This window comes from Rattus norvegicus, chromosome X (genome assembly GCF_036323735.1).
Source record: "Rattus norvegicus strain BN/NHsdMcwi chromosome X, GRCr8, whole genome shotgun sequence".
In the NCBI taxonomy this organism is placed as follows: Eukaryota; Metazoa; Chordata; class Mammalia; order Rodentia; family Muridae; genus Rattus; species Rattus norvegicus.
In genome coordinates, this window is record NC_086039.1 from 83,114,191 (window position 1) to 83,139,051 (window position 24,861).

At 35.7% G+C, this 24,861-nt stretch overlaps 1 protein-coding gene across 9 annotated transcripts in view; it reads left to right on the top strand.

Annotated features, from left to right (window-relative positions):
- Nucleotides 1–24,861, top strand: part of Dach2 (dachshund family transcription factor 2) — a 565,808-nt gene that overhangs the window by 469,817 nt on the left and 71,130 nt on the right. For 4 of the 9 annotated variants that reach the window (XM_063280376.1, XM_039100247.2, XM_063280377.1 and 1 more), the window contains 3 exons: nt 6,374–6,509; nt 10,096–10,179; nt 23,736–23,825. In XM_063280376.1, the coding sequence (XP_063136446.1) occupies nt 6,374–6,509; nt 10,096–10,179; nt 23,736–23,825 (310 nt within the window). The remainder of the gene's footprint in view (nt 1–6,373; nt 6,510–10,095; nt 10,180–23,735; nt 23,826–24,861) is intronic. The other 5 variants (XM_039100249.2, XM_063280379.1, XM_063280381.1 and 2 more) reach the window with 2 other exon arrangements.

Consider the following 24,861-nt stretch of genomic DNA (forward strand, 5'->3'; position numbering starts at 1 on the left):
TATGTTGAGGAATCTTTTGGGTATATGCCCAAGAGAGGTATAGCTGGATCCTCAGGCAGTTCAATGTCCAATTTTCTGAGGAACCTCCAGATTGATTTCCAGAATGGTTGTACCAGTCTGCAATCCCACCAACAATGGAGGAGTGTTCCTCTTTCTCCACATCCTCGCCAGCATCTGCTGTCACCTGAGTTTTTGATCTTAGCCATTCTCACTGGTGTGAGGTGAAATCTCAGGGTTGTTTTGATTTGCATTTCCCTTATGACTAAAGATTTTGAACATTTCTTTAGGTGTTTCTCAGCCATTCGGCATTCCTCAGCTGTGAATTCTTTGTTTAGCTCTGAACCCCATTTTTTAATAGGGTTATTTGTTTCCCTGCGGTCTAACTTCTTGAGTTCTTTGTATATTTTGGATATAAGGCCTCTATCTGTTGTAGGATTGGTAAAGATCTTTTCCCAATCTGTTGGTTGCCGTTTTGTCCTAACCACAGTGTCCTTTGCCTTACAGAAGCTTTGCAGTTTTATGAGATCCCATTTGTCGATTCTTGATCTTAGAGCGTAAGCCATTGGTGTTTTGTTCAGGAAATTTTTTCCAGTGCCCATGTGTTCCAGATGCTTCCCTAGTTTTTCTTCTATTAGTTTGAGTGTGTCTGGCAATAACCTATTTTTAGAAGAAACACTATAGCTGATATACTGTCTACAACTCAGTTCAGTAAAATTATATATTACCTAAGTGCTATTATAATATAAAATGTAACTTCAAAACAAACATGGTACCATGATAACTCTATTAGAATTTTTCTAGTTTGCTTCTTACCCCCTGTGTTAAACAGCCTAACCAAAAGCAACTTGGGAGGAGGGGACTTTTCTTTTTAACCATTAATTAAGAAAATGCCCCACAGATGTGCTGACAAGCCAATTTAATATGTGTAATTCCACAATTGTTTCTCAGTTTGTGTCAAGTTGACAAAAAACTAACCAGTACATGTTCACAATGCTGTTATAACAAATTATCATAAATTTAGTGGCTTCAAGCAATGCAAATTTGTCATGTTATAGTTTTATAGGTCAAAAATAAGAAATAAGATTAATGTGGCCAAAATCAAGGTGCTAGCAAGCCCATATTCCTTTTCTAGATCCAAAACTGAATATGTTTCTATGTCATTTTCAGCTTCTGCAAGCCATTTTGCTTCTTGACTCATGGCCTCTTTTACCTCCAATGCCAACAATATTGTACTCTTTTTTTGACCTTTAAAATTTTTCAAAAACTTGTGATAAAATAGAGTTCACTGAAAATAATATGATAAGCCTAATGTAATATTTTCAATCACACCTGGGTAGTCCCTTCGGCTATATAATTTACTGCTTAATATCTATTCAGTTTCCTGGCAATTGAGATATAAGTTGGACATCTTAAGAAGGAAAGTGCCAGCATTCTGCCTGCTGAAATGACAGATATTGCAGAATATTAACTTATACAAATGAAGTAGTGACTTTTAATTATTTTAAAATGAACTTCTTGGGTGATTTACAAATTTTGAGGTCATCATGCAAAATCAATATGAAAATTTACAAGCACAAACTTGATAAACTAATTTTTAATATTGTAAGGATTGGACCGTTGATGATGTAATTACAGAAAATTAGACGGAGCATTTAGTGTAAGGAATTTATATGGATGAAGTACTTTATCACTGGATTTTTATTGGTAAATTATATTTATTCTATATGAGCATTAACACTAAAATTGCTTTTTGTTGTGATTTTTTATTAGATATATTTTTTTATTTACATTTCAAATGATATACCCTTTCCTGGTTTCCTGTCCATAAACCCCCATCCCCTCACCCTCACCCTCACCCATACAGGTGTTCCTCCTATCCACCCCCTTTACTAACCCCCGACATTCCCCTGCACTGGGGGTCCAACCTTAGCCGGACCAAGGACTTTTCTTTCCACTGGTGCCCAACAAGGCTATCCTCTGCTACATATGCAGTTGGAGCCCAGGGTCAGTCCATGTATAGTCTTTGGGTAGTGACTTAGTCCCTGGAAGCTCTGGTTGGTTGGCATTGTTGTCCTTATGGGGTCTCAAGCCACTTCAAGCTCTTCCAGTTCTTTCTCTGATTCCTTCAACGGGGGTCCTGTTCTCAGTCCAGTGGTTTGCTGCTGGCATTCGCCTCTGTATTTGACATGATCTGGATGTGTCTCTTGGGAGAGATCTATATCCGATCCCTTTAAAAATTTAGTTTTTACATTGATCATATTAACCTAACATTCAGATTCCTTTTTAAGTATAATATTCAAAAAGATATTGAATAGCTTCAGTGCTTTATAGATTTTATACCTGGCTACAGGAGGTGTGCTCTTCAGGTTCCATGTCTCCACTGGTAGGCATCTCAGCTAAGGTTGCCTTCATTGACTCCTGGGATCCTCTACTATCCTAGGTTTCTGGGATGTCCTAGAGGTTCCCCCCACCAAACACCCCCTTCAGCTATATGTTTCCATTCACTCTCCTGGACTTGTGAACCTCTCTCCTATCTCTCACCACACCTGATCCTGTCCCTAAATTCCCCTCCTCCTGCGTCTCACCCAATTCCCTTCCTCCTTTTGACTCCATTGTTCCCTCTTCTAATATGATTCAAGCATGCTCAATTAGACCTTCCTTCTTGCTTAACTTCTTTGAGTCTGTACTTTGTGGCTAATATCTACTTACCAGTGAATACATACCATATATGTCCTCTTGGGTCTGGGTTACTTCACTCAGGATGATATTTTCTAGTTTCATCCATTTGCATGCAAATTTCATAATGTTGTTTTTTTTATTTTGTTGGTTACTTTTATTTATGTATTTTTCTTTTTTTTTTTACACTCCAGATTTTATTCCCCTCCTGGTCCTTTTGTTTTTTATTAGCTGAATAGTATTTCATTGTACAAAAGAATGACATTTTCTGTATCCATTCTTTGGTTGGGGGACATCTGGGTAGTTTCCAGTTATTGACTAAATAAGGCTGCTATGTAACATAGTGGAGCATACATCCCTGTTGGTATGGTGGAACACATTTTGGGTATATGCCCAGGAGCGATATGGTTGCGTCTTCAGTTATTGCTATTTCCAATTTACTGAGAAACCTCCAGATATCTTTCCAGAATAGTTTTACAAGTTTGCTATCCAACAAGCAATGAAGGAGTGTTCTTCTTTCTTCACATGTTTACCAGCATGTGCTGTCACGTGAGTTTTTGATCTTAGCCATTCTGATTGGTGTGAGGTTGAATCTCAGGGTCGTTTTGATTTGTATTTATTTCCCTGATCACAAAAGACTTTGAGCATTTCTTTATGTGCTTCTTGGCCACTCAAGATTCCCCTATTGAGAATTTCTGTTTAGCTCCGTGCCTCATATTTATTTAATTATTTAATTATTTAAATTTTCTTTTTATTGGTTATTTTATTTATTTACATTTCAAATTTTATCCCCCAGTTCCCCTCCACAAACTGCCTATCTCCTCTCCCCTCCCTCCTGTCTCTATGAGGGTGCTCCCCCACCTGCCCATCCACTCCAGCCTCAGTGCCCTAGCATTCCTCTATGCTGGGTCGTAGAGCCTCCACAGGACCAAGTGGCTCCCCTCCCAGTGATGGCCGATAAAGCAATCCTCTGCTCATATCTAGCTGGAGCCATGGGTTTCCCTGTGTGTATTCTTTGGTTGGTGGTTTAGTCCCTGGGAGCTTTGGAGAGTCTGGTTGGTTGATATTGTTGTTTTTCCTATGGGGTTGCAAACCTCTTCAGTTCCTTCAGTCCTTTCTCTAACTCCTCCATTAGGGTCCCCATGATCTGTCAGATGTTTGCCTATGTGCATCTGCCTCTGTATTTGTCATGCTCTGGCAGAGCCTCTGAAGGTACAGCTATATCTGGGTCCTGTCACCAAGTGCTTTTTGGTATCAGCAATTTTGTCTGGATTTGGTGTCTGCAGATGGGTGGATGCCTGAAGTGGGGCAGTCTTTGGATGGCCTTTCCTACAGTCTCTGCTCCACTCTTTTCCCGTGCATTTCCTTTTGACAGGAGGAATTCTACATTAATATTTTTGAGGTGGGGGGGTGGCTCCATCCCTCAACTTGGTATATCCCATTTTTTAATTGGGTTATTTGGTTTGTTGGAGTCTGACTTCTTGAGTTCTTTATATATTTTGGATATTAGCCCTTTGTTGGATGTAGTGGAAATCTTTTCCTAAACTGTAGATTGTCACTTTGACCTATTGACAGTTCTTTGCCTTTCAGAAGGTTTTTAGTTTCATGAGGTCATACTTATCAATTGTTTTTTTTTTCTTTCCTTTTCTTTTTCTTTTTCTTTTTTTCTTTTTTTTTTTTTTTTGGAGATGGGGACTGAACCCAGGGCCTTACGCTTGCCAGGCAAGCACTCTATCACTGAGCTAAATCCCCAACCCATACTTATCAATTGTTGATCTTGGAACTTAAGCCATTGGTGTTCTGTTCAGAAAACAGTCTTATGTACCAATGCATTCAAAACTATTTCCCACTTTCTCTTCTATTAAATGTAGTATAACCAGTTTTATGTTGAGGTCCTTGATCCACTTGAATTTGAGTTTCATTCAGTGTGATAAATATGGATATATTCATATTCTTCTACATGTAGATATTTAGTTAGACCAACACTGTTTGTTGAAGATATGTTTTTTTTCCCATTGTATACTTTTGGCTTCATTTTCAAAAATAGGCCACCTCCTGTAGCTAGGTAGGAGGCCCAGTGAGAGACAAGGACTCCAATCTACCCATAAAACTTTCAACCCAAAATCTGTCCTAGCTAAAAGAAATTCAGGGACATAGAGATAGCAGAGACTGAAAAATGGCCAACCAATGACTGACCCAACATGAAACCCATCCTACAGGCAAGCACCAATCCCTGACATTATTAAAGATACCCATTATTAAAGAAGCCTAGGCTAACTGTCCTCTGAGAGGCTCTACCCAGCAGCAGACTGAAACTGATACAAATAGCCAGAGCCAAACATTGGACATAGGTCCAGGACTCTTATGAAAGAGTTGGCAGAAGGATTGAAGTCCCTGAAGGGGATAGAAACCCCACAGGTAGACCAACAGATTTTATTAACCTGGACCTCTGGGAGTTCACAGAGACTAAGTCACTAACCAAGGAATGAGGTCCCAGCACATATGTAGCAGACATCCAGCTCAGTCTCCATGGCTGCCTTATCTGGCCTCATTGAGAAAGGATGTGCCTAATCTGGCAAAGACTTGATATGCCAGGTAGGGAGATACCCAGAGGAGAGCTTATCCATTTCACAGGATGGGGAATGATGCAAAAGGTTCTGTGAGGGGCATACTGGGAGGGGGAGCAACGTTTGTTCTGTAAATAAATAAATATAAATAAATAAAAATGACATTGTATAAAGATGATTCCTAAAAGTCCTTTTTTTTGGTAGAAATCAGCACATGTCTGTTATAAATTCTGATACATTAAAGCATATTGTTTCTAAATATTCCTGTAATTAGAAAAATTACCCAACTAACAAATATAACATTTGACATGTTTTGCAGGGCTCTTATGGATCTGTATTTGTAAATCTTCCTTAATACAAAGTAATGTTTCTCTTCAGACCCTGCATGGATTTTTATCTACCCAACTAACAAATATAACATTTGACATGTTTTACAGGGCAATTGTGGATCTGTATTTGTAAATCCTCCTTAGTACAAATAATATTACTCTTCAGACCCCACATGGATTTTTATCAGTCTAGACATTTGTGACATCAATAACCATTACTCTGCACCTGTCTCTGTGTCTGTCTCTGTCTCTCTTTCTGTCTCTCCCCCTACCTGTACCCATTTTCAGTCCAACTGTTATTATTGCATGTCTTTCGCAACTGTTGCCCTCCACCTTTTGTTGTTTTGAGTTAGAGTCTCTCCTTGAACCTAGAACTAAGTGTTTTAGCCAGTGGTGGCCAGTGGTTCTAGCTGGTCAGTGGTGTCTGGAGATGCTCTGGTAGCTGCCTCTCTCAGTGCTGTAGTTATACTTGTATGGTGACACAACCACTTCTTTTATGTGGAGACTTTGAATTTGAACTCAGGTCTTATGCATACACACAGCACTTGACCCACGGACGTATCTCTCTATGCTCCCATTTATGCAGTTTTAAGAAAGGCAACTTAACCTAACTTCATTTTAGCCCCATGCAACCTTCTATTATTTAATTGTAATGGCATATTTCTCCAAAGGTATCTAAGTATTCAAGTTCACATAGTGTGCTGTGTATGCTTTCAGGATAAGTGTAAGATGGATATTTCTAATGCCATTGCTAAAATTTTAGCATACATGTGAATCATTTTCTGTTTCATTTTGGGTTAGGAACGGATTCCAGAGAGTCCTTCTCCTGCTCCATCTCTGGAAGAGAGTCATCGGCCTGGGAGCCAGACCTCCTCCCACCCAAGCAGCAGTGTGTCCAGTTCTCCTTCACAGATGGATCATCAATCTGAAAGAATGGGTGAGTGATTTCCCTAAAGCAAATAATTGAAAGATACTCTTTTAGGTGACTCCATATTATTCAACTGAGACAGGAAAATCCTGGAAGAACTGGCATTCCTTTAATATGAATGCCTTTTGAAATAATCATAGTTTGTGAAGCAATACAGTAAACAGTAGAAACAGTAGAGAATGTTAGCCTTTTCATACCCACCATAGTTTTTTTTGTTTGTTTGTTTTCCTTTTTCTTTTTTTTCTTATTTAAACATGATCATTTATGTGCATCCAGATGCCCAAGGAGGAAGGAGAGAATGTCAGACCTCCTGGAGCTAGAGTTACAGTGGTGGATGATGGGGACTGCATTTAGGTCCTGTTGACCACAGAACTTTCTGTCTGGTCCCTTAACCAGTTAAAAGATCTATCTTTTTTTTTTTTCGGAGCTGAGGACCGAACCCAGGGCCTTGCGCTTGCTCGGCAAGTTGCTCAACCACTGAGTTAAATCCCCAACCTTCCTTTTCCTTTTTTAAAATTAATCATTCCATTTGTTTACGTCTCAAATAATAGTCCACTTTCCAGTTACCTCTCCACAAGACCCAAATCCCACAACTTCTGTCTCCTCCCTCCCTTTTGCCTCTATGAGGGTGCTCATTCACTCACCTACCCTACCCCCCCCCCCCGCCAACATTCCCCTACTCTGGGGTATCAAGCCTCCCCAGAAACAAGGGCCTCCCCTCCCATTGATGTCAGACAAGGCCATTCTCTGCTACCTATGTATCTGGAACCAGGGATCCCTCACTTTACCCTCCTAGTTGGTGGTCTAGTCCCTGAGCATACTGGGTGGTCTGGCCAGCTGATGTTCTTCCTATGGGGTTGCAATCCTTCTCAGCTCCTCTAGTCTCTCCACCAGCTCTCCCTGAGCTCAGTCTGATAATTGATTCCAAGCATCCACTTCTGTATTGGTCAGTTGCTGACTGAACCTCCCAAGGAGTAGACATCCCAGTTTCCTGTCAACAAGTGTCTCTTGGCAAAGGTGTCAGTGTTGGGTCTGGTGTCTGCAGACAGGATGAATCCCCAGGTGAGGCAGTCCTCAAATGGCCTTTGCTTCAGGCTCTGCTCTATTTTTTGTCCCTATTCTTCCTTTGGGCAGGAACATTTCTGGGTTGAAAACTTTGAGATGGATGTGGGGCCCCATCCCACAACCGGGGGCTGTGCCTATCACTTAGAGGTGGTCTCTATAGGTTCTATCTACGCTTCTCTGCTAAAATCATCCCCATTGGGTCTTGGGAGTCTCTAGTTTCCCTGGCGTCTCCTAATCTCTTGGGACTGATACCATGAGATACTTATTGGTATACTATATATTTTATATGAATGTGCTGGTATGCACTATTTACTATTAAACATTATAGTTGTGACATGCGCAGCATCCCTGAGATATTTGATATAACATAATACTGTAGATAATGACTCATTTAAAGATAATTATAAAGCTAACTAACATACAATATGCCAGTGTTAAGTGCATTTTTTACAATTTTTTTCTCACAATATTTACCTCTTAGAAATTATAAAGGGGCCTATCTGACACTTGAATTTGTCCATATGATTTTTACTGTAGATATTTTTAAATTTTTAGGTAATACATTTAACCATTATTAATGTGATTGTCTATAATATGGAAACATTTACTTTTATCCCTGTTGCTCTGAACTATTGTGAGATATAATCTTGACTATCTTTGCGAAAAACATTTCAGAATGTCAAAGTGCTAAAAAAATTTGAGAAGATAAATATATTTTGTTTTTATTTTTACTTTGCTTAACATTTCATTCTCTATGATCTTACTCATCTATATAGAAATTGTCAGAAACATTCAGCTAAATAAATTCTCAGTATAAAATATTATGTTTTTTTTTATCCTGGTAAAATGTTCCTAACTCTTCTATTTTTACACAATCCAGTATCCTATGTTTATATTTTCTTTTATTAAAATGATTTCTGATTTTTCCAGCAATCCATTTTCAGAAATGTTTTATGTGTTTTAGATTTTCACAGTTCATAGTAGTGCTTATTTTAGGCTCTCCAAAATAATTGGATGCTGAAGGAGGAGAGGAATTCAGGAGATTAGGATCTGTATTCTGTTCTAAATTTGTGCTACGGAAAGATAGAGATAATTTCTTTTTCATGGAACTTTATCTATATCTATGTTTATCAGAATTATATATTTTCTGTGTTCCCAGTTTAATATATAGCTCAGTGATTCTTAAACAAAACTGTACATTATAATAACCTGTGGAATTTTTTGAATGTACTATGAATTTAATTCACTTGAGATAGAACATAGTTTGAGCATCAACATGTTTTGCTTCTCTGTCTCCTTGGGAGTTCCTAATGCAGAGTGAGGTTAAAGACATGATGAGTATCAGCTTGACGATTCTGTTCTTTAGTGATCAAGTTTTAATTCCCAGAAAGAGGTATTTAACCTTTCTTCTAGGTTATGGGCAGGGACTACCTAGCTTTTAAAAGTTTGAGTACAGGGTTGGGGATTTAGCTCAGCGGTAGAGCGCTTGCCTAGCAAACGCAAGGCCCTGGGTTCGGTCCCCAGCTCCGAAAAAAAATAAGTTTGAGTACAAATGATTGTAGGAGATCTGAACAAGACAAGAAGCTATAACTAAATAAATTTATTGAATCAAAAACCAAGTAAAGCATATATTACTCTGTTGGTATAATCATACTGGGTTATTGAAAAAACATGGAAGCTACTTATTTCTATATAATCTATTTATGCAGGAGAGAGAATCAGTTATTGAGTGCTGAATTAAAGTTGAATATATAGGGAAATATACTTGCCAAATGTTATGGCATATGAGAATGGGTATTATATTTCAAAGTAAAATAAAATACTTCATATGAAATGGAATATCTTAGAAAACTATTGACAAATAATGCATATGCAATTCCATTGACAGTGATTTTCAGTATATGCACATTTCACAACTGCCCAACCATGATAGAAATGTTATCTACAATTGAATAGAAAGGTGTAATAGATTTTAGCTGTAAAATTGCAATATCTTATTTCTGGAGCTGTAATGTTTCAGTGAAATATAACTGCAAAAAATGAAATAATACATTGCAAATTAATGTTTTTCTTCTGTAAGTGTAAATGTTTTGCAAAGACTCAGAAAATTATATCCTAATATGAATTTTGTACATATTTAGGAATGTTTCCACAGTAAGTTAAAGGCAAAATTATTTTAACCTCATGAATGATTAACTTATAAACTCATTTATTAAATACTTTGAGTTTATTACTTATATAGCTGAAAAACTAATTTGCATAATCATTTTTAAAAAGAAATACATATATGATATAAATAGTATATATTAAAACATTGCTAGTACTAAATGTGAATGATACTTTAAAGTTCGCCATGAATTGTCATCTTAGTGATGCTCATGATTTTGGCTATCATAGCAAATCTTTCTTATGTAGCAGAAGTATATAAAATAAATGTAAAAAGTTGGCGTATGTCAGTCGTTTATGTACTTTTATAAATTATGTGGGTATTTTGCATGAAACTATACCCAGTTCCCTTTTTCATTTTTAGTTATGATGCCCAACAATAGAGAAGAAATTATTATTGACCAAGATAATGGACAAAGCATAAAAAAATTCCAAAGGGATAATAAAGGTAAAATGATTTTGTCTTATTTGATATGTGTATGAAGATTAGACCCTAACTCGGTACTCTAGTAGTGTATATCTTATTGGCATTTATCCAAGTCAGAGTAGACTACAGCTCTCATTGGATAAATTCTTTTGATTATGGACACAGTTTGTACAGATTTTTGTCTGGTGTGGTAGATTTGAAATCAAGCTTAAAATTTTTAATGCATATGGTTAAAAAGTTTCACTCTGTATTTTAGTATGCCTTCTCAAGCTTTCTATATTATATATGTATATATGTATTAGATGTAAAAATTTAAAATAGTTATATGACTCACTATATATAGTGATATATATTATATATGATTCACTATATATATATATACTTAGTAAGTATATATTCACTAAAGATCTGCTTTTACTTTATACAAGGAAATATTTTATATCTCTATTAAAATGTTTATATTATTCAGAACACAAGATTCAGTGTTAATGGAGATTTGTTTCTTACTTCTAGAGGCTAAACTTGCTTTATTACCTAGATGAGTATTTTAGCTGTGTATTTGAAATTCACATTCACAAAATCAGAGTTGTTGTGATGGCAAAAGGCTGCTCTTTTATGTATCCCAAACATTTTTAAAGGTATATGCTAATTTGGATATTTCAAATGAATCTTACCAAGAAATCTATTTAATACTCATTTGGGGTACAGATAAAAATGGTCTCAACTTCACTTATTATTTGCTGAAGCATATATCTTTGTTGAAGATAGAAAGTAAAGAAATTCCAAGTAATTCTTCCCTGAAGTGAAAGCTAAAATATAAAATAAAGTTCGATATTTTATTGTTGCTGGTACACTGCATTGCATAGTAGTACATATATACAAATATACATATATTTATATGCATTTACATATTCACTAAAGATCTGCTTTTACTTTATACAAGGATACATTTTATATCTCTATTAGAATGTTCACATTATTCAGAATACAACATTAAGCGTGATGAAGTGTTAATGGAGTTTTGTCTCTTACTTCTGGAAGCTAAACTTGCTTCATTATTACCTAGATGAGCATTTTAGTTGTAATTTGGAAAAATGTATGATTTTAATTTCAGTGATCCATGGTTGGTTTCCTTGCCACATGTTTAGTATTTTCTTAGCCAGATAATGAAAGACCATACACCCTCTGGGACTACATCATGCAAATGATTGATTACAGAACAGTTGTCAGAATGGAACAAATCTGATTCGATATATTAGAGAGCTTAAACTCTTAGGCAGGTAATGACATTCCAGTTAAAAATGAAACTTCATTCCTAATACAACGATTTGTTCCTGAGACTACTTTTTTTTAAAACCAAATCAGACCTCTTTGAACACTGCTGTAACAGAAGGATATAGGCATGTTAACTTATTTTGATAAAACAAAGTTGAGTGTATTTTTTATTGCTTTGGAATGGCACAGTAAACTCATTTCACTCAAATAGTTTGGCCATAAACTGATGAAGGGTCTTGATAGACAGTAGAAAACATGTCAAACTACATCTAAATATAATGGAAAGGTTTCTTTAAAAATGACTTTTCATTTCAACTTTGCCCATTTTATTGTTATACTAAGGCAAAATTGTATTTTTTCATCTATACTTCAGTTATTGAAAGGCAACAAGTTTCAGTGTAATCCTCAACATTTATTAAGTATGACAAATAAGCAGTTTATACAACTGGAGCAAACATATGCTTTCACATCTGCTTTGAATAACATCATCATAATTTTAAAGATGATTTATATCTTTGCAAACTATAAAATGCCAACATTGCTATTATTAACAAAATTCTGAAAATGAAGAAATGCTGCTATTTTTCATGCAGCTTAATGATTTCTGTACTTTGCAAAACTATAATGCAGGTCTTAAATAATTATTTGAACTTTGCATTGGACATTCATATGCAAGCATGTAAAGTTTATGTATTCTGTGTTCTGGGATTTCTTTACACAGAAGTCTTTCAAATTGTATCTAAAATGACTCACCAAATGACAGTTTTTATTTGAATTCAAATGTTCTAACTAAACTGACTACTCATTGAAATTGAGTGATTTTTATCTTTCTGTAGAGTTTGTGAAATAAATTAACCAAGTAAAATGTATAACATTATGTCACATGGTCCCTTTGGTGGTGACCTCATTGTCTCCTCATCTCTAAGACCCCCAATTAAAGAAAACCAGGAGGGATTTTAATCTAAAAAATGATTCCAAGCAATTTTTTTCTCATCGTTAATGCTCTATTTTTAAACTTGTGGAAAAGTTGGTAATATGCAATAGTATTCACTTCTATTTGGTCCATTTATATTGTATAATATAATGTTTTAAAGTTCACTGTTCATGAAGACACATTTTGGTGGTGACATCATAAAAATTCTTCAGGTTATTTAAAATTCTGAATATGAAACAAAAACAAAACTGTTTGAGGTTCTGTGCAGTATAGTAACATTCTCATAGCACACTAATAATTAGGCTAGTCACATGTAGAAATAGTCGGGATATGAATGAGTAGTATAAAAACATGGTATGGACAGGGGCAGGCAATGCTTTACAGAGATCATTGTGCCTGAGATTTACAAGGAAAAAAGTCATTTTACTGACTCAAAAGTCCTTAGTACTGAAAACATGTGTTAATAAGCTATATCCACATGTTCGCAGCAATTATGGTGGATATTTGCCGTATATTGTTGTTTCTAAGATGTGGTTACATTCAGTAAATGATTATCAAAACACATATAGATTAATCTGGGTAAGAAATAATGGGAACGTAAGAGTGCATAGTTTAAATTTTAGCTTTAAATTAATGGAAGAATTGTTCTTGTGAATATTTTGGACATTGTAAATTTTATGTATTTTATTTTTTATTTGTTCTCATATATTCCATCCCAACTGCAGTTTCTCATCCCTCCTCTCCTCCAAGTTTCTACTTCGAATATCTCCTTACCCCTAGTCTACTCCTCCTTAGTTTACCTTCAGAAAAGATCAGGCCTCTCACGAATATCAAACAAACATGGCATGTACAGTTGCAGGAAGATTAGGCATCTCCCTTCATAGTATGGCTGGACAAGGGAATCCAGTAGGAGAAAAAGAGGTCCCAAAAGCGAGCAACAGAATCAGATATCCCTATTTTAACTGTGAGGCATCATACAAAATTATGAAATCACCCAACTATAAATGATATGACATGGTCATGTCAGACCCAGGGAGACTCTCTGATTATCCGATCAATTTTTGTGAGCCCCTATTAGCCCAGGTTACTTGATTCTATGGTTTATCTTTTGGTGTCCTTGACCCATCTTGTTCCTACAATCCTTCCTCTTCAACAGGATCCCCCAGGCTCAATCTATTTGTTTGGCTCTGAGTCTATGCAACTGTTTCTATCAGTTGCTAGGTTTGCTTCTCTGATAGTGATTGGCCAGGCTCCTGTCTACACATATAGCAGGGTATCATGAGGAATCATTTTATTGACTTATTTTTGATCCAGGTATGTTTGGTTCCATCCTAAGTCTCTTGGTTCTACAGACTCTGGTAGCTGGCCCTCCAGGCAGTGTAAAGGCAAAGCTCCCTCTCATGGTATGGGTCTAAGGCTGGACCAATCATTGGTTGGGCTCTCCCATAATTTCTATGCCACCTTTGCCCCATCACATCTTTTAGGCAGGACAAATTGTAGATTGAAGCTTTAATTCCTGGTTTGGGGTTCCAATCACTCTACTGGAAGTGATATATTGTTATAGGAAATGGTCCATTCAGGATCCATATGCCCCATTACTAGGAATCTTAGCTAGCAGCATGGTCATAGATAACTGAGTAATTCATATAACTAGGTTTCTACCATGCCCCCGAATTGCAATTCAATTTCAATTGTCTCTTTCAGTACTCTCTCCCTCCTACCCATACTATCTGATCCATCCTATTCCCATTCGTATATGCTGCCAATCCAATTGAATTATTTTATTTCTCCTTCCCAAGTAGCATCATTCATCCCTCTCCCCCTTGAACCTTCCTTGTTACTTAGCCTCTCTGGGTCTGTGGATTGTAGCATTATTAGATTTATAGCTAATATCGATTTATTAGTGAGTATAAACCTTATTTGTCATTTTAGGTCTGAGTTACATCACTAAGGTTGTTTTGTTTTCTTGTTGTATATACTTGCATGTAAATTTCATGATTTTCTATCTTTCCTTCTTTTTGTAACAGCTGAATAATACTACATTGTGTAAATAAACCATATTCTGTTTATCCACTGCTCAGTGGAGGTATATCTAGGTTATTTCCAGTTTCTAGATATTATGAACATAGGTGAACATGTGTCCTTGTCGTGGATGGAGCATTTTTTGAGTACATGTCCAGGATTGGTATAACTCAGTCTTGAGGCAGGTTGATTCCCAGTTTTCTGAGAAACCACCATATTGTTTTCCAAAGTGACTGTACGAGATTGCATTCTTAAAAACATGGAGGAGTGTTCTCCTTTCTACATATCGTCAACAACATGAGCTGTCAATTGTGATTTTGATCTTAGCCCTTTTGACTGGTATAAGTTGGAATCTCAGAGTCATTTTGATTTGCATTTCCCTCAATGGCTAAGGATATTGAACATTTCTTCATGTATTCCTTGGCCATTTGAGATTATGTAGTTGAGAAATCACTGTTTAGATCTCAACCTCAATTTTTAATTGAATTATTTATTTTGTTGATGTCTAGTTTCTTGAGTTATTTCTGTATTTTAGAAATTAGCCCTAAGTCAAATGTTGTATTGGTGAAAGTATTTTCTCATTCTATAGGCTGACGTTATTTTCCTATTGAAAGTGTCCTTTGCCTTACAGAAAATTTTCAGTTTTAGGAGGTCCTATTTATTGATTGTTGATCTTAGTGCCTGAACCATTGGTATTCTATTCAAAAAGGAGTCTCTTGGACAAATGAGTTCTAGACTAGTTCCCACTTTCTCTTCTGTCAGGTTCCGTATATCTGGTTTTATGTTGATGTCTTTTATCTGCTTGGACTTGAGTTTTGTAGGAAGATAGATATGCTTCTATTTGTATTCTTCTACATGTAGACTGCCAGTTAGACCGGCACCTTTTTTGAAGCTATTTTCTTTTTACCAATGTATAAGTTTGGATTATTTACCAAAAATCAGGTGTCCATAAGTGTGTAGGTATATGCCTTCAATTGGATTCCATTGATTGACCTGACTGTGGCCATACCAGTACCATGCAGTTTTTACTACTCTTGCTCTGTAGTACAACTTGATATTAGGGATGGTGATACCTCCAGAAGTTCTTTTACTATACTGGATTGTTTACCTATCCTGGATCTTTTTTTTTAACATGAGATTTTCCATTTTTAGGTCTTGAACAGTTTTATTCTGTTTCTTTCCATTTGTTGGTTTGTTTTGTTCTTGGCTTTCTTTAAGGTATTTCTTCATTTCCTTCCATTGTTTGTATTTTCCTGGATTCCCTTAAGATATTTATTCACTTCCTCTTTAAGGACCTCTAATGTTTGCAAAAAGATGGTTTTAATGTTGTCTTCTTATGCTTCAACTCTGTTGGAATATTCAGGGCTTGATGAAGTACGATAGCTGGGTTCTGGTTGTGCCATATTGACCTGGTTTTGTTAATTATGTTTTTACACTGACCATTAGTCATCTGGGTTTGGGCTAGTTATAGTTAAACGTCCTGATTTCTTAGTTTATAGATGAGTGGATTTTTCTTTTTTTTTTTCAACTTTTGCTTTTGTTTCTTCTCAGAACTTTCAGCCGGAGTGGCCTGTGGTTTGGTTACTATTGAATCCTTGGGTTCAATAGAGAATACCTGCTTTTTAAAAAAATTTTATTGCTATTTTATGTATTTACATTTCAAATATTATCCCTTTTTCTACTTCCTCCTCCCCCATTTTCTCTCCCCATGCTTCTATTAAGATTCTCCCACTCGCACCTCAACACCCTGGCATTCCCCTATACTGGGAAAATGACCCTTCACAGGTTCAAGGACTTCTCCTATTCATGCCAGACAATGCCATTCTCTGCTACATGTGCAGCTGGAGCCATGGGTTCCTCCATGTGTACTCCTTGGTGGTTTAGTCCCTGGAAGCTCTGGTGGGGGTAGGGTGTCTGGTTGGTTGATATTGTTTTTCTTCCTATGGGGTTGCAACCCCCCTCAGCGCCTTCAGTTCTTTTTTTAGTGCCTCCATCAGGGTCCCCATGCTCAGTCTCATCCTTAACTGCAAACATCCTCCTTTGTATCAGTAAGGCTCTGGCAGAGCCTCTCAGAAGACAACACTATCAGGTTCCTGTCAGCAAGCACATCTTGGTATCAGCAATAATGACTTGGTTTGGTGGCTGCATATGAGATGGAACCTCAGGTGGGGCAGTCTCTGTATGCCCTTTCCTTTAGTCTCTGCTCCAAACTTTGTTTCCATATTTGCTCCTACGAAGATTTTTGTTCCACCTTCTAAGAAAGACTGAAGCATCTGCACTTTGGCCATCCTTCTTCTTGAGCTTCATGTGGTCTGTGGATTGTATTTTGGGTAATTTGAGCTTTTTGGGCTAATATCTACTTATCAGCGAATGCATACTGTGTGTGTGTGTGTGTGTGTGTGTGTGTGTGTGTGTGTGTTTGTGTGTGTGAGATTGGGTTACCTCACTCAGAATATTTTCTAGTTCCATCCATTTGACTAAGAATTTCATGAAGTCATTGATTTTAATAACTGAGTAGTGCTCCATTGTGTACATATACCACATTTTCTGTATCCATTCCTGTGTTGATGGACATCTGGGTTCTTTCCAGCTTCTGGCTATTATAAATAAGGCTGTTATGAACGTAGTGGAGCATGTGTCCTTACTAATATTCTGGGATTTTGCTGGCCTAAATGACCTTTGGAACTTTGGGTATTACCTTTCAGGTTCTAGAGTTTTGGGGTTTTGAGAACTGGCATGGCCTCTGGGGTTTTGAGTATTGGTGTGGTCTCTAAGTTTCCAGGTACCCCTGTGGCCTCTGGTACAATAGAGGATTTCTGGGGTTCTACATACCATCATGGCCTCTGAGTTTCTGGATCATGGTTTAGCATCCAGTAATGAATATTGTCTTCTGATGGAGTTGAGGGCCTGGATTTCTGGGTACCTGAGTGTCATCTGGTAGTACAAAGGGCTTCTGCGAGAGTTCTGGTCTGGGATATGAAGATGAGGGGAGGGTATGCTTTTCCAGACAGCTGAGCCAGTTTTAAGGTGTGTTGGCAGACAGCGGCAGGAACTATTCTGGGGCTCTGAGTACCAACAATGCCTCCAGTAGAGTAAGGGGCTTCTGCTATGGGTGTGAGGAATACAGAGACAAGGGTAGGGGCCTTTCTGTATATTTTAACATAGCATGTCCACAAAATTTCCCACTGGCATGTTAATTAGAAGTATATCATACCTGTAGATAAATTTAGGGATAGCTCTATAGTATATTACGTAACAAATAATGAACACTTTTTCTGTTTAAAGTTTCACTGATTTCTTTCATTTAGCAAAAATATGTTTTGGCGTTCACATTATTTTTGAACATTTAAGCATGTTATTTTATTTTCAAACATCAAACTTGGGTTTTACTCTTTTATTATAATATAAAAATATTAAGCTAATATATTGAACTTATGAACTGATATTTTGCTGAGATTTCCTTATTAGGTATATCTACTAAAAAGAAAATGTTTTGTGACTTATGATTTGTATGTTTTTACTTTTCTTTATGCTCATAATATACTGTGTATGATTTTGCTTTAATCACTGTATTGAACTGGAAAGAATGGCTTCTCTAATTAAGTATAGAGTAGTATTCATCTATCAGCAAACATATATATTTAGGGAACAGTTCAATGCTATGTCAATTTGTGTAAGCAACAGAATTAAGTGCTGACTTGGGACATATGATCTCGCTGACCATAGTCTTTTGAAAAGATTTACAGTACTAGATATAGAGTCCTATCTCTGGAATGAGTCCTAAATCCAATCACAGAACAGATAGCTTTTCTCGTAAAAGCTATCTCACTATTGCATATAAATGGGCATGTTTTCTGTGGCTGGTTAGTACTACAGTTCTTAAGGTTCCCAGCAAGTTAAGGTTGTTATGATGCCTTTTCTCACCAGCAATCTGAGTAGCAGTTGTCAGCACTGTAAAGCCAGCCAGCATACAGAAGCTTTCATCTCAGCTAAGTTCCAGCTTGATTTCTTGACACCATGCAAACAAGATATGAATTATCCTAAGCAACACAAATTTTCCATTTTGTTTTGTTCAGCAACCATGAGGAATGACTATATTACATAATATTCAGAGAGTCTCTAGGGCCTTTCTGATGAACAATTTTTAAAAAATCATATGTATCCAGAATTAAATTTGTCTATAAATTACCCATAATTTATAGGAGAGGATTTTTCCACCCATACAGGGTATTGTCTTACTCATTTTAAATATACATTGCTATTTAACTTTGGTTATAAGATAGTAGGTCTCTCTATGTCTTTTACACACTGCTTTCATTTTAAAAACTTCTACAACCCTTTCATCTTCCCTATGTACCCACTCCCTCCCTGGTGCTTAAGACTTTGACCTCATAGTATTTCCTCTCACTAATTTCCTCTTACCTATATTTTACTATATCCCACTCCTTTGAGGCATATAAATGACCCCTTTTTATATGTGTGGCCATTATATTGATCTAGATGGAACACACAAAATTAAATATTTAAATCTGTGATCCTCATATGCAATCTGATATAGTCAATATGGAAATATTTTTGAAGCTATAAATAGAACTAGTACTACTAATTTTCCACACCTGGTATACCCAAAACAACTTTATACTGAACTACTGAGATACTCAAAGATTCATGTGTATTGGTGATCTATTCACAATAGCTAGAAATAGAATCAGCTGTGGTAGCCATCAAGTGATGGATTGATAAGGAAAATGTGGTATGTCTAAACAGGGAAATTTTATTACACTTAAAGAAAAAATGAAATTACGAACATTGCATATTAATGAATGGAACTGAAAGCTAAAATACAGAATACGGTAGCCCAACCCACAAAATTATTCATGTTCTTTTTTAATATATGGCTTGCTAATATTTTATTTGTTTTTTTATAGTTATAAAAGGTAGGGTTGTTGGCTTGCAATATTATCTTATAAGTCTTAAATTCTTGTATTTAGTGCAAAGAAATTCATTTCAAAAATACCAATTGAAATTATTTATGCATATATTTAATTTATTTACTAATTTTTAGAATTATCTATTTGATATTTTTGGGCCATGGTTTTCTTATATTTAAGTTTTAATTATATCTTTTAACTGAAATAGATTTATACTACTTTCCTTTTTCATTTCATCCCTCATAATCCTCCCAGAGACCATATGTTGAAATCTTTACAAATCCTCCTACTTGCAAGTTCACAGATTCTTTTTCTTTGATTATGTTGTATACACATATATATGTACATATATATTAATATAACCTGCCAAGTCCAGTTTTGTTTATGGCTTCATGTCTGACAACTCAGCATTGGACAACTTATAAGGGCTCTCATCCCTGGGAGAGGCCAATTCTCCTTCCAGCAGTTATATTTTGCCAGTATTTCCTTGCCTAGTGGTGGTACCAAAGGTGGGGGCTTGGGATGGAAGTAGCAGGATACACATGATATGAAATGGGAAGTAGAATAGCAGCGACGAGAGAGGGAGGTCCATACAAAAGAAGAAAGAAGGATGGGGAACAAATAACACCAATATTGTTTGATAAGGTTACTAAGAGTTATGTTATTTTATATTTGCCTAAGTTGTACTATATATACATATGTGTATATATATATATATATATATAGTGTGTGTGTGTGTGTGTGTGTGTGTGTGTGTGTGTGTGTATTAAAATAAGTTAAGCTGCTCTGGCTATCAATGCTCCCTGAAAAGAACCATAGACTATAAAAATATTTGGTAACAGTCATGATATACCCCCATTCAAAGAGTTGTTTAGGGTAATCAAAAATGACTCCCAAAACAATGGATAATATTCATGTAGATATAGCTGCCTCCTACGGTTGAGGATGGGCCCTTCTTTCTGAATATAGCACATACTTAGGACAAAGAACTCAAATGGCTCGAGCTGGATATGATTGAAATACTCCTGTGGTCTAACTTTCATAGTTCTAAAAAATACTAAGCAAATTGTCCTAAATAGTTGTAACACCTATGAATCACAACAATTACTGGCATGGCAAGATATCCATAAAGGTAGTGACACTCATATGTCCATGTATGTGTAGACATTTCACTAAGGGACATTTTTCAAAGCTTAAATTCATGACTTACTAACTATAGAAGTACTCTGACTAAATTTCATACTTTACAAGTTTTAATAGCAGGCAACTTTGAAAGAATTACTCTATTTTCATCAAGCTCCTTGAATGTTTGTCAGGGTTTCCAATGTTCTCCTCTTGCTCTTAGCATATGAAGGACCTCTAGAAGTGCTCCAGTTCAGAGGTTGATATTGTTTGAACTTTTTTTTTCTTTTCTGATCAATATAGAAAAAGCTTTTTAGTTTTATTGATTAATTTCAAAGAAGTACATTTGATTTGGATTTAATATTTCCCTACGTAAAATATCACTGATTTCTATCTTTATTCTCATTTTTTCTTTCTATGTATTTTGTTTTTGTTATACAATTTATTTTACTTTTTTATGGTGGGAAATTAGATATTCAATCTTATAATTTTGTATTAGCTAGTATATATTTTAATAAAATAAGTTCCATTTTTTCAGAATTGTGTCATTGTGTTTTAATGTGTTAGTCACTGGGCAATAACATAACAAAAATATCTGCAATAAACATCATAAAATTATTAACAACGTAATTTAGCTTGTTGTTAAAGAAGTTTCAGTCCATGGCCACTTGTTTATGGTGTACTGGGTCTATATATAGGCAAAACATTAATACAAACAACATATGAGGAAATGCTCACCTAATAGAGTATAGGAAGCCCAGACAGAAGGAAGCCTGAACCAAGATCCAATGTTCTCTTCAAAAGCACATCTCAAGTAATCTGATTTCTTTCTAACAGGCATCAGCTCTTAAAATTTTTATTAGTTCCCCAAAATGATATCAGCTAGGGGACAAGTATTCAACACATGAGCTTTGAGACATCACTTACTATCTAAACCATTACATTTTACTTCTCAGGGGCTAACATCAATCTCTTAGACAAAAATGCATTCAGTCCATCTCTCAAAGTCTGACCTGTTTCAGCTTTATTATACAGTCTATTATCAAAGCCTTATCTAATTTTCAATGAAAATCATCCAAAAATTCAAAGATACAATGAAAAAGGGTAAATACTACCATTAGAAAATTGAAAAATATTGTCCTTCCTATGGGATTACAAACCCCCTCAGCTCCTTCAGTCCTTTTCCTAACTCCTCCACTGGGGACCTGGTACTCAGTCAGATAATTGGCTGCAAGCATCGGCATCTGTATCAGTAAGTTTCTGGCAGAGTCTCTCAGGAGACATCCAAATCAGGCTCCTGTTAGCAAGCACTTCTTGGCATCAGCAGTAGTGACTGGGTTTGGTCGCTGCATATGGGATGGATCCCCAGGTAGGGCTGTCTCTGAATGGCCATTTCTTTGGTCTCTGCTCCATTCTTTGGGTCTCTGCTCCATTCTTTGTCCCTGCACTTTCATTAGACAGGAGCAATTCTGAGTTAAAATTTTTGAGAAATGTGGGGGCCCCATCCCTCAACCGGGGGCCTTGCCTGAAGGCTTGATGCCCTAGTGTAGGGGAATGCTAGTGTGGTGAGGCAGGAGTTGGTGGGCGGGTGCAGGAGCACCCTCCTAGAAGAAGGAATGGGGGTCGTGGGATAGGGGGAGAAACTGGGAATGGGGATAACATTTGAAATGTAAATAAATAAAATAACCAATAAAACATTTTTAAAAAGAAAATTGAGAAGTAGGAAAACATTATAGATAAATTGAACCAAATTCAACAGTGCAATGATTAATCCTGTAGCTCCATGTCTGTATCCAAGCATGTGATAGAATTATGCAAGTTCCAAAAACTTTGGAAAAAACAATCCCTACATGCTCTGGTGACAACCTTTCTGGCTTCTCACTCTGCAGATTTTTGAAAGAATTTTTTCTAGTATCTCAAGCTTATGTTAATGCTTAAGCATGAAACTCTTATCTTGCTGCATTGCAACCACACATTGGCTGGCATTTCAATTTTTCCTTCAATGTATCAGTAGACATTTCTCTTAAGTGTAAGTTTTAGATTCGCCATGTCCCCAAGTATCATGTACATAGTGCCAAGATCTACCATGGAATGCTTAAAAAGCGGGGTTCCCTTGGGGCATGACTGCAGTAGATTCTTAATTCCTATCCTTGTAAATATAAGAAAACATTTGTGGGGATGCTGTTCCTCATTGGCCTGTGTGGGCTCTATCCTCAAAGTTTCACAATTTTAAACATTTGACCTTTTGATAGATGATGCCTTCCCACTTAATGAGATGTCATCAAAGCACATTTACTATTCCCTGGTATTGCTAATTTCTTTTTCAACTACCCCATACCTTGGCCTGAATTATATATTTATGAACTGTCTTTTCTAACCATATTGAAATTATTTACTAATCATTGTAATGCACCTTTTGCTCTAAATTCTCAGTGTAAATTTCACTAAAAACAGCCAACATTTCCCATGCTACTTTATAAATGCTGTGCTGTTTTGAAACTTGCACTGTTTGAATGATAATACATTACATGGATGAATAATATTTGCTTCTCTATCCATTTCTTGCTATCAATTATGTGTAATGTTGCTTTGAGTATTTTTGTAGGACCTTTGTGTTGAATTATACTTTAACATATCTTAATACATACAGCTGGGAGTGGAACTTTTTGGTCTTATGGTAACTCAATGTGGTAATTTCTTAAAACACTACCACATTGGTGGTTTGTTTTTTTTTTTTTTTACATTTTTATTAGAAATCTGAAGATTCTAAATTTTGCCATCCTTGTCAACTCTTACTATTATCTATTATCATTTTATTAATAACAGAAGGGTGATTGTGAGCTTATCTCATTGGAATTTTGACTTGCATTCCCTGATAAAGATTGGAGTATCATTTCTTGTACTTTCGGTACTCCTGCACATCTTTAGAGAGATATTTGCATAAGTGTTTTTATTTTTAAATTTGGATAGTTTTATTTCAAATGTTAGATGTTGAAGTTACTTACATAGCTTAGTTAATAAGACTCTTTTCAGAAGTAATCTTAAAATATCTCACCTCACTTTATTGATTTGTTTTGTTATTTTCAAAATATCATTTAATAAAAAATTAAGCTGATAGAAATCAATACTTCTGTGAAGTATCAGAGTCCTTTGTAAGAAATCATTCCAGAATATATATTACTCCCTTTTCTCTAAGTGTTATAACTTTAAGTCTTACACTTAGATTTAAGATCCTCTTTGAATTATTGTATTTGCTGATGGCTAGTCTACTGATTTCATTCTTTTGCATACAGATATCCAATTGTCCCAGCACCATTTGTTGAACACTTTTCTTCACTGGATTGAGTTGGCACCATTATCAAAAAAATCACTCCTCCATCAAAGTAAGGGTTGATTTCTTGACTGAATTTTATCCTAAGGTCTATATTTATTCTTATGCTAGTTTTACCATGTCTTGAACACTGTATCTTTATAGAAAGATTTGTAATTGGGAAATGTGAGTCCATTTTTAAACCAGTATTGTTTCAGATAACTTTGGATTTTCTACATTTCTGTGAGAAATCTAGAATCAGTTCAACACCAATTTCTGCTACAAGCCCATTAGAATTTCAGAATTTCAATAAGGCTAAATACTGTTGATGAAAAGAATTTTGGTGCAACTTCCATCTTAATATTACATATCGTGCTTCATGAATGCAAGATGTCTCTTTAACATCTCCTTACATCCTCTTAATAATATTTTCTGGATTTCAGTACATATTTTATACATAACTGTAGTTGATTCTTAACTGATTTTTAGCCAATTGTAAATGGAATGCTCTAATTCAAATTTCAGATTGTTCACTGTTGCTGTATAGAAATACAATTTTTTCCCAAATTGATCTTATTTTCTTCATCTTTTTGAACATTAAATCTCTAATGGTCATCTATAGATTACCTGATGGGATTTTCTCTCTTTTCTTTATGATTTGTATATACATATCTCATTTTATATACCAATATAGACACATTTATCTGTCTGTTGCTATCTGTTTTTAATTGCTCTCTGTAAGTGATATTTCACTACATGAAGAGAAGTGGTGAGTTTACAATCGCTTTATTCCTAATGTTCTGAAGGAAATCTTTCATTATCCCCTGCTCAATTGTGTAATTATGCAGAATCTTTCGTAGATTCTATTCCTAAAGTTAGCAACTTTTTTTGTTCATCTACTTTGTCTTGTATTCATGCAAGTGTGTTAGATTTGGTCAATTTCTCTCTTTTTTCTTTTTATTCATTGGAGATGACTCTATGGTTTTGATACTTTAGTCTATTAACATGCTGGATTAATTGATACATTTTAAAGTAAATTCCATTCTTATATTTTATGGTAAGAAAATAATAAGATATATTCTTCTAACAATTTTAAATTGAGAATATTA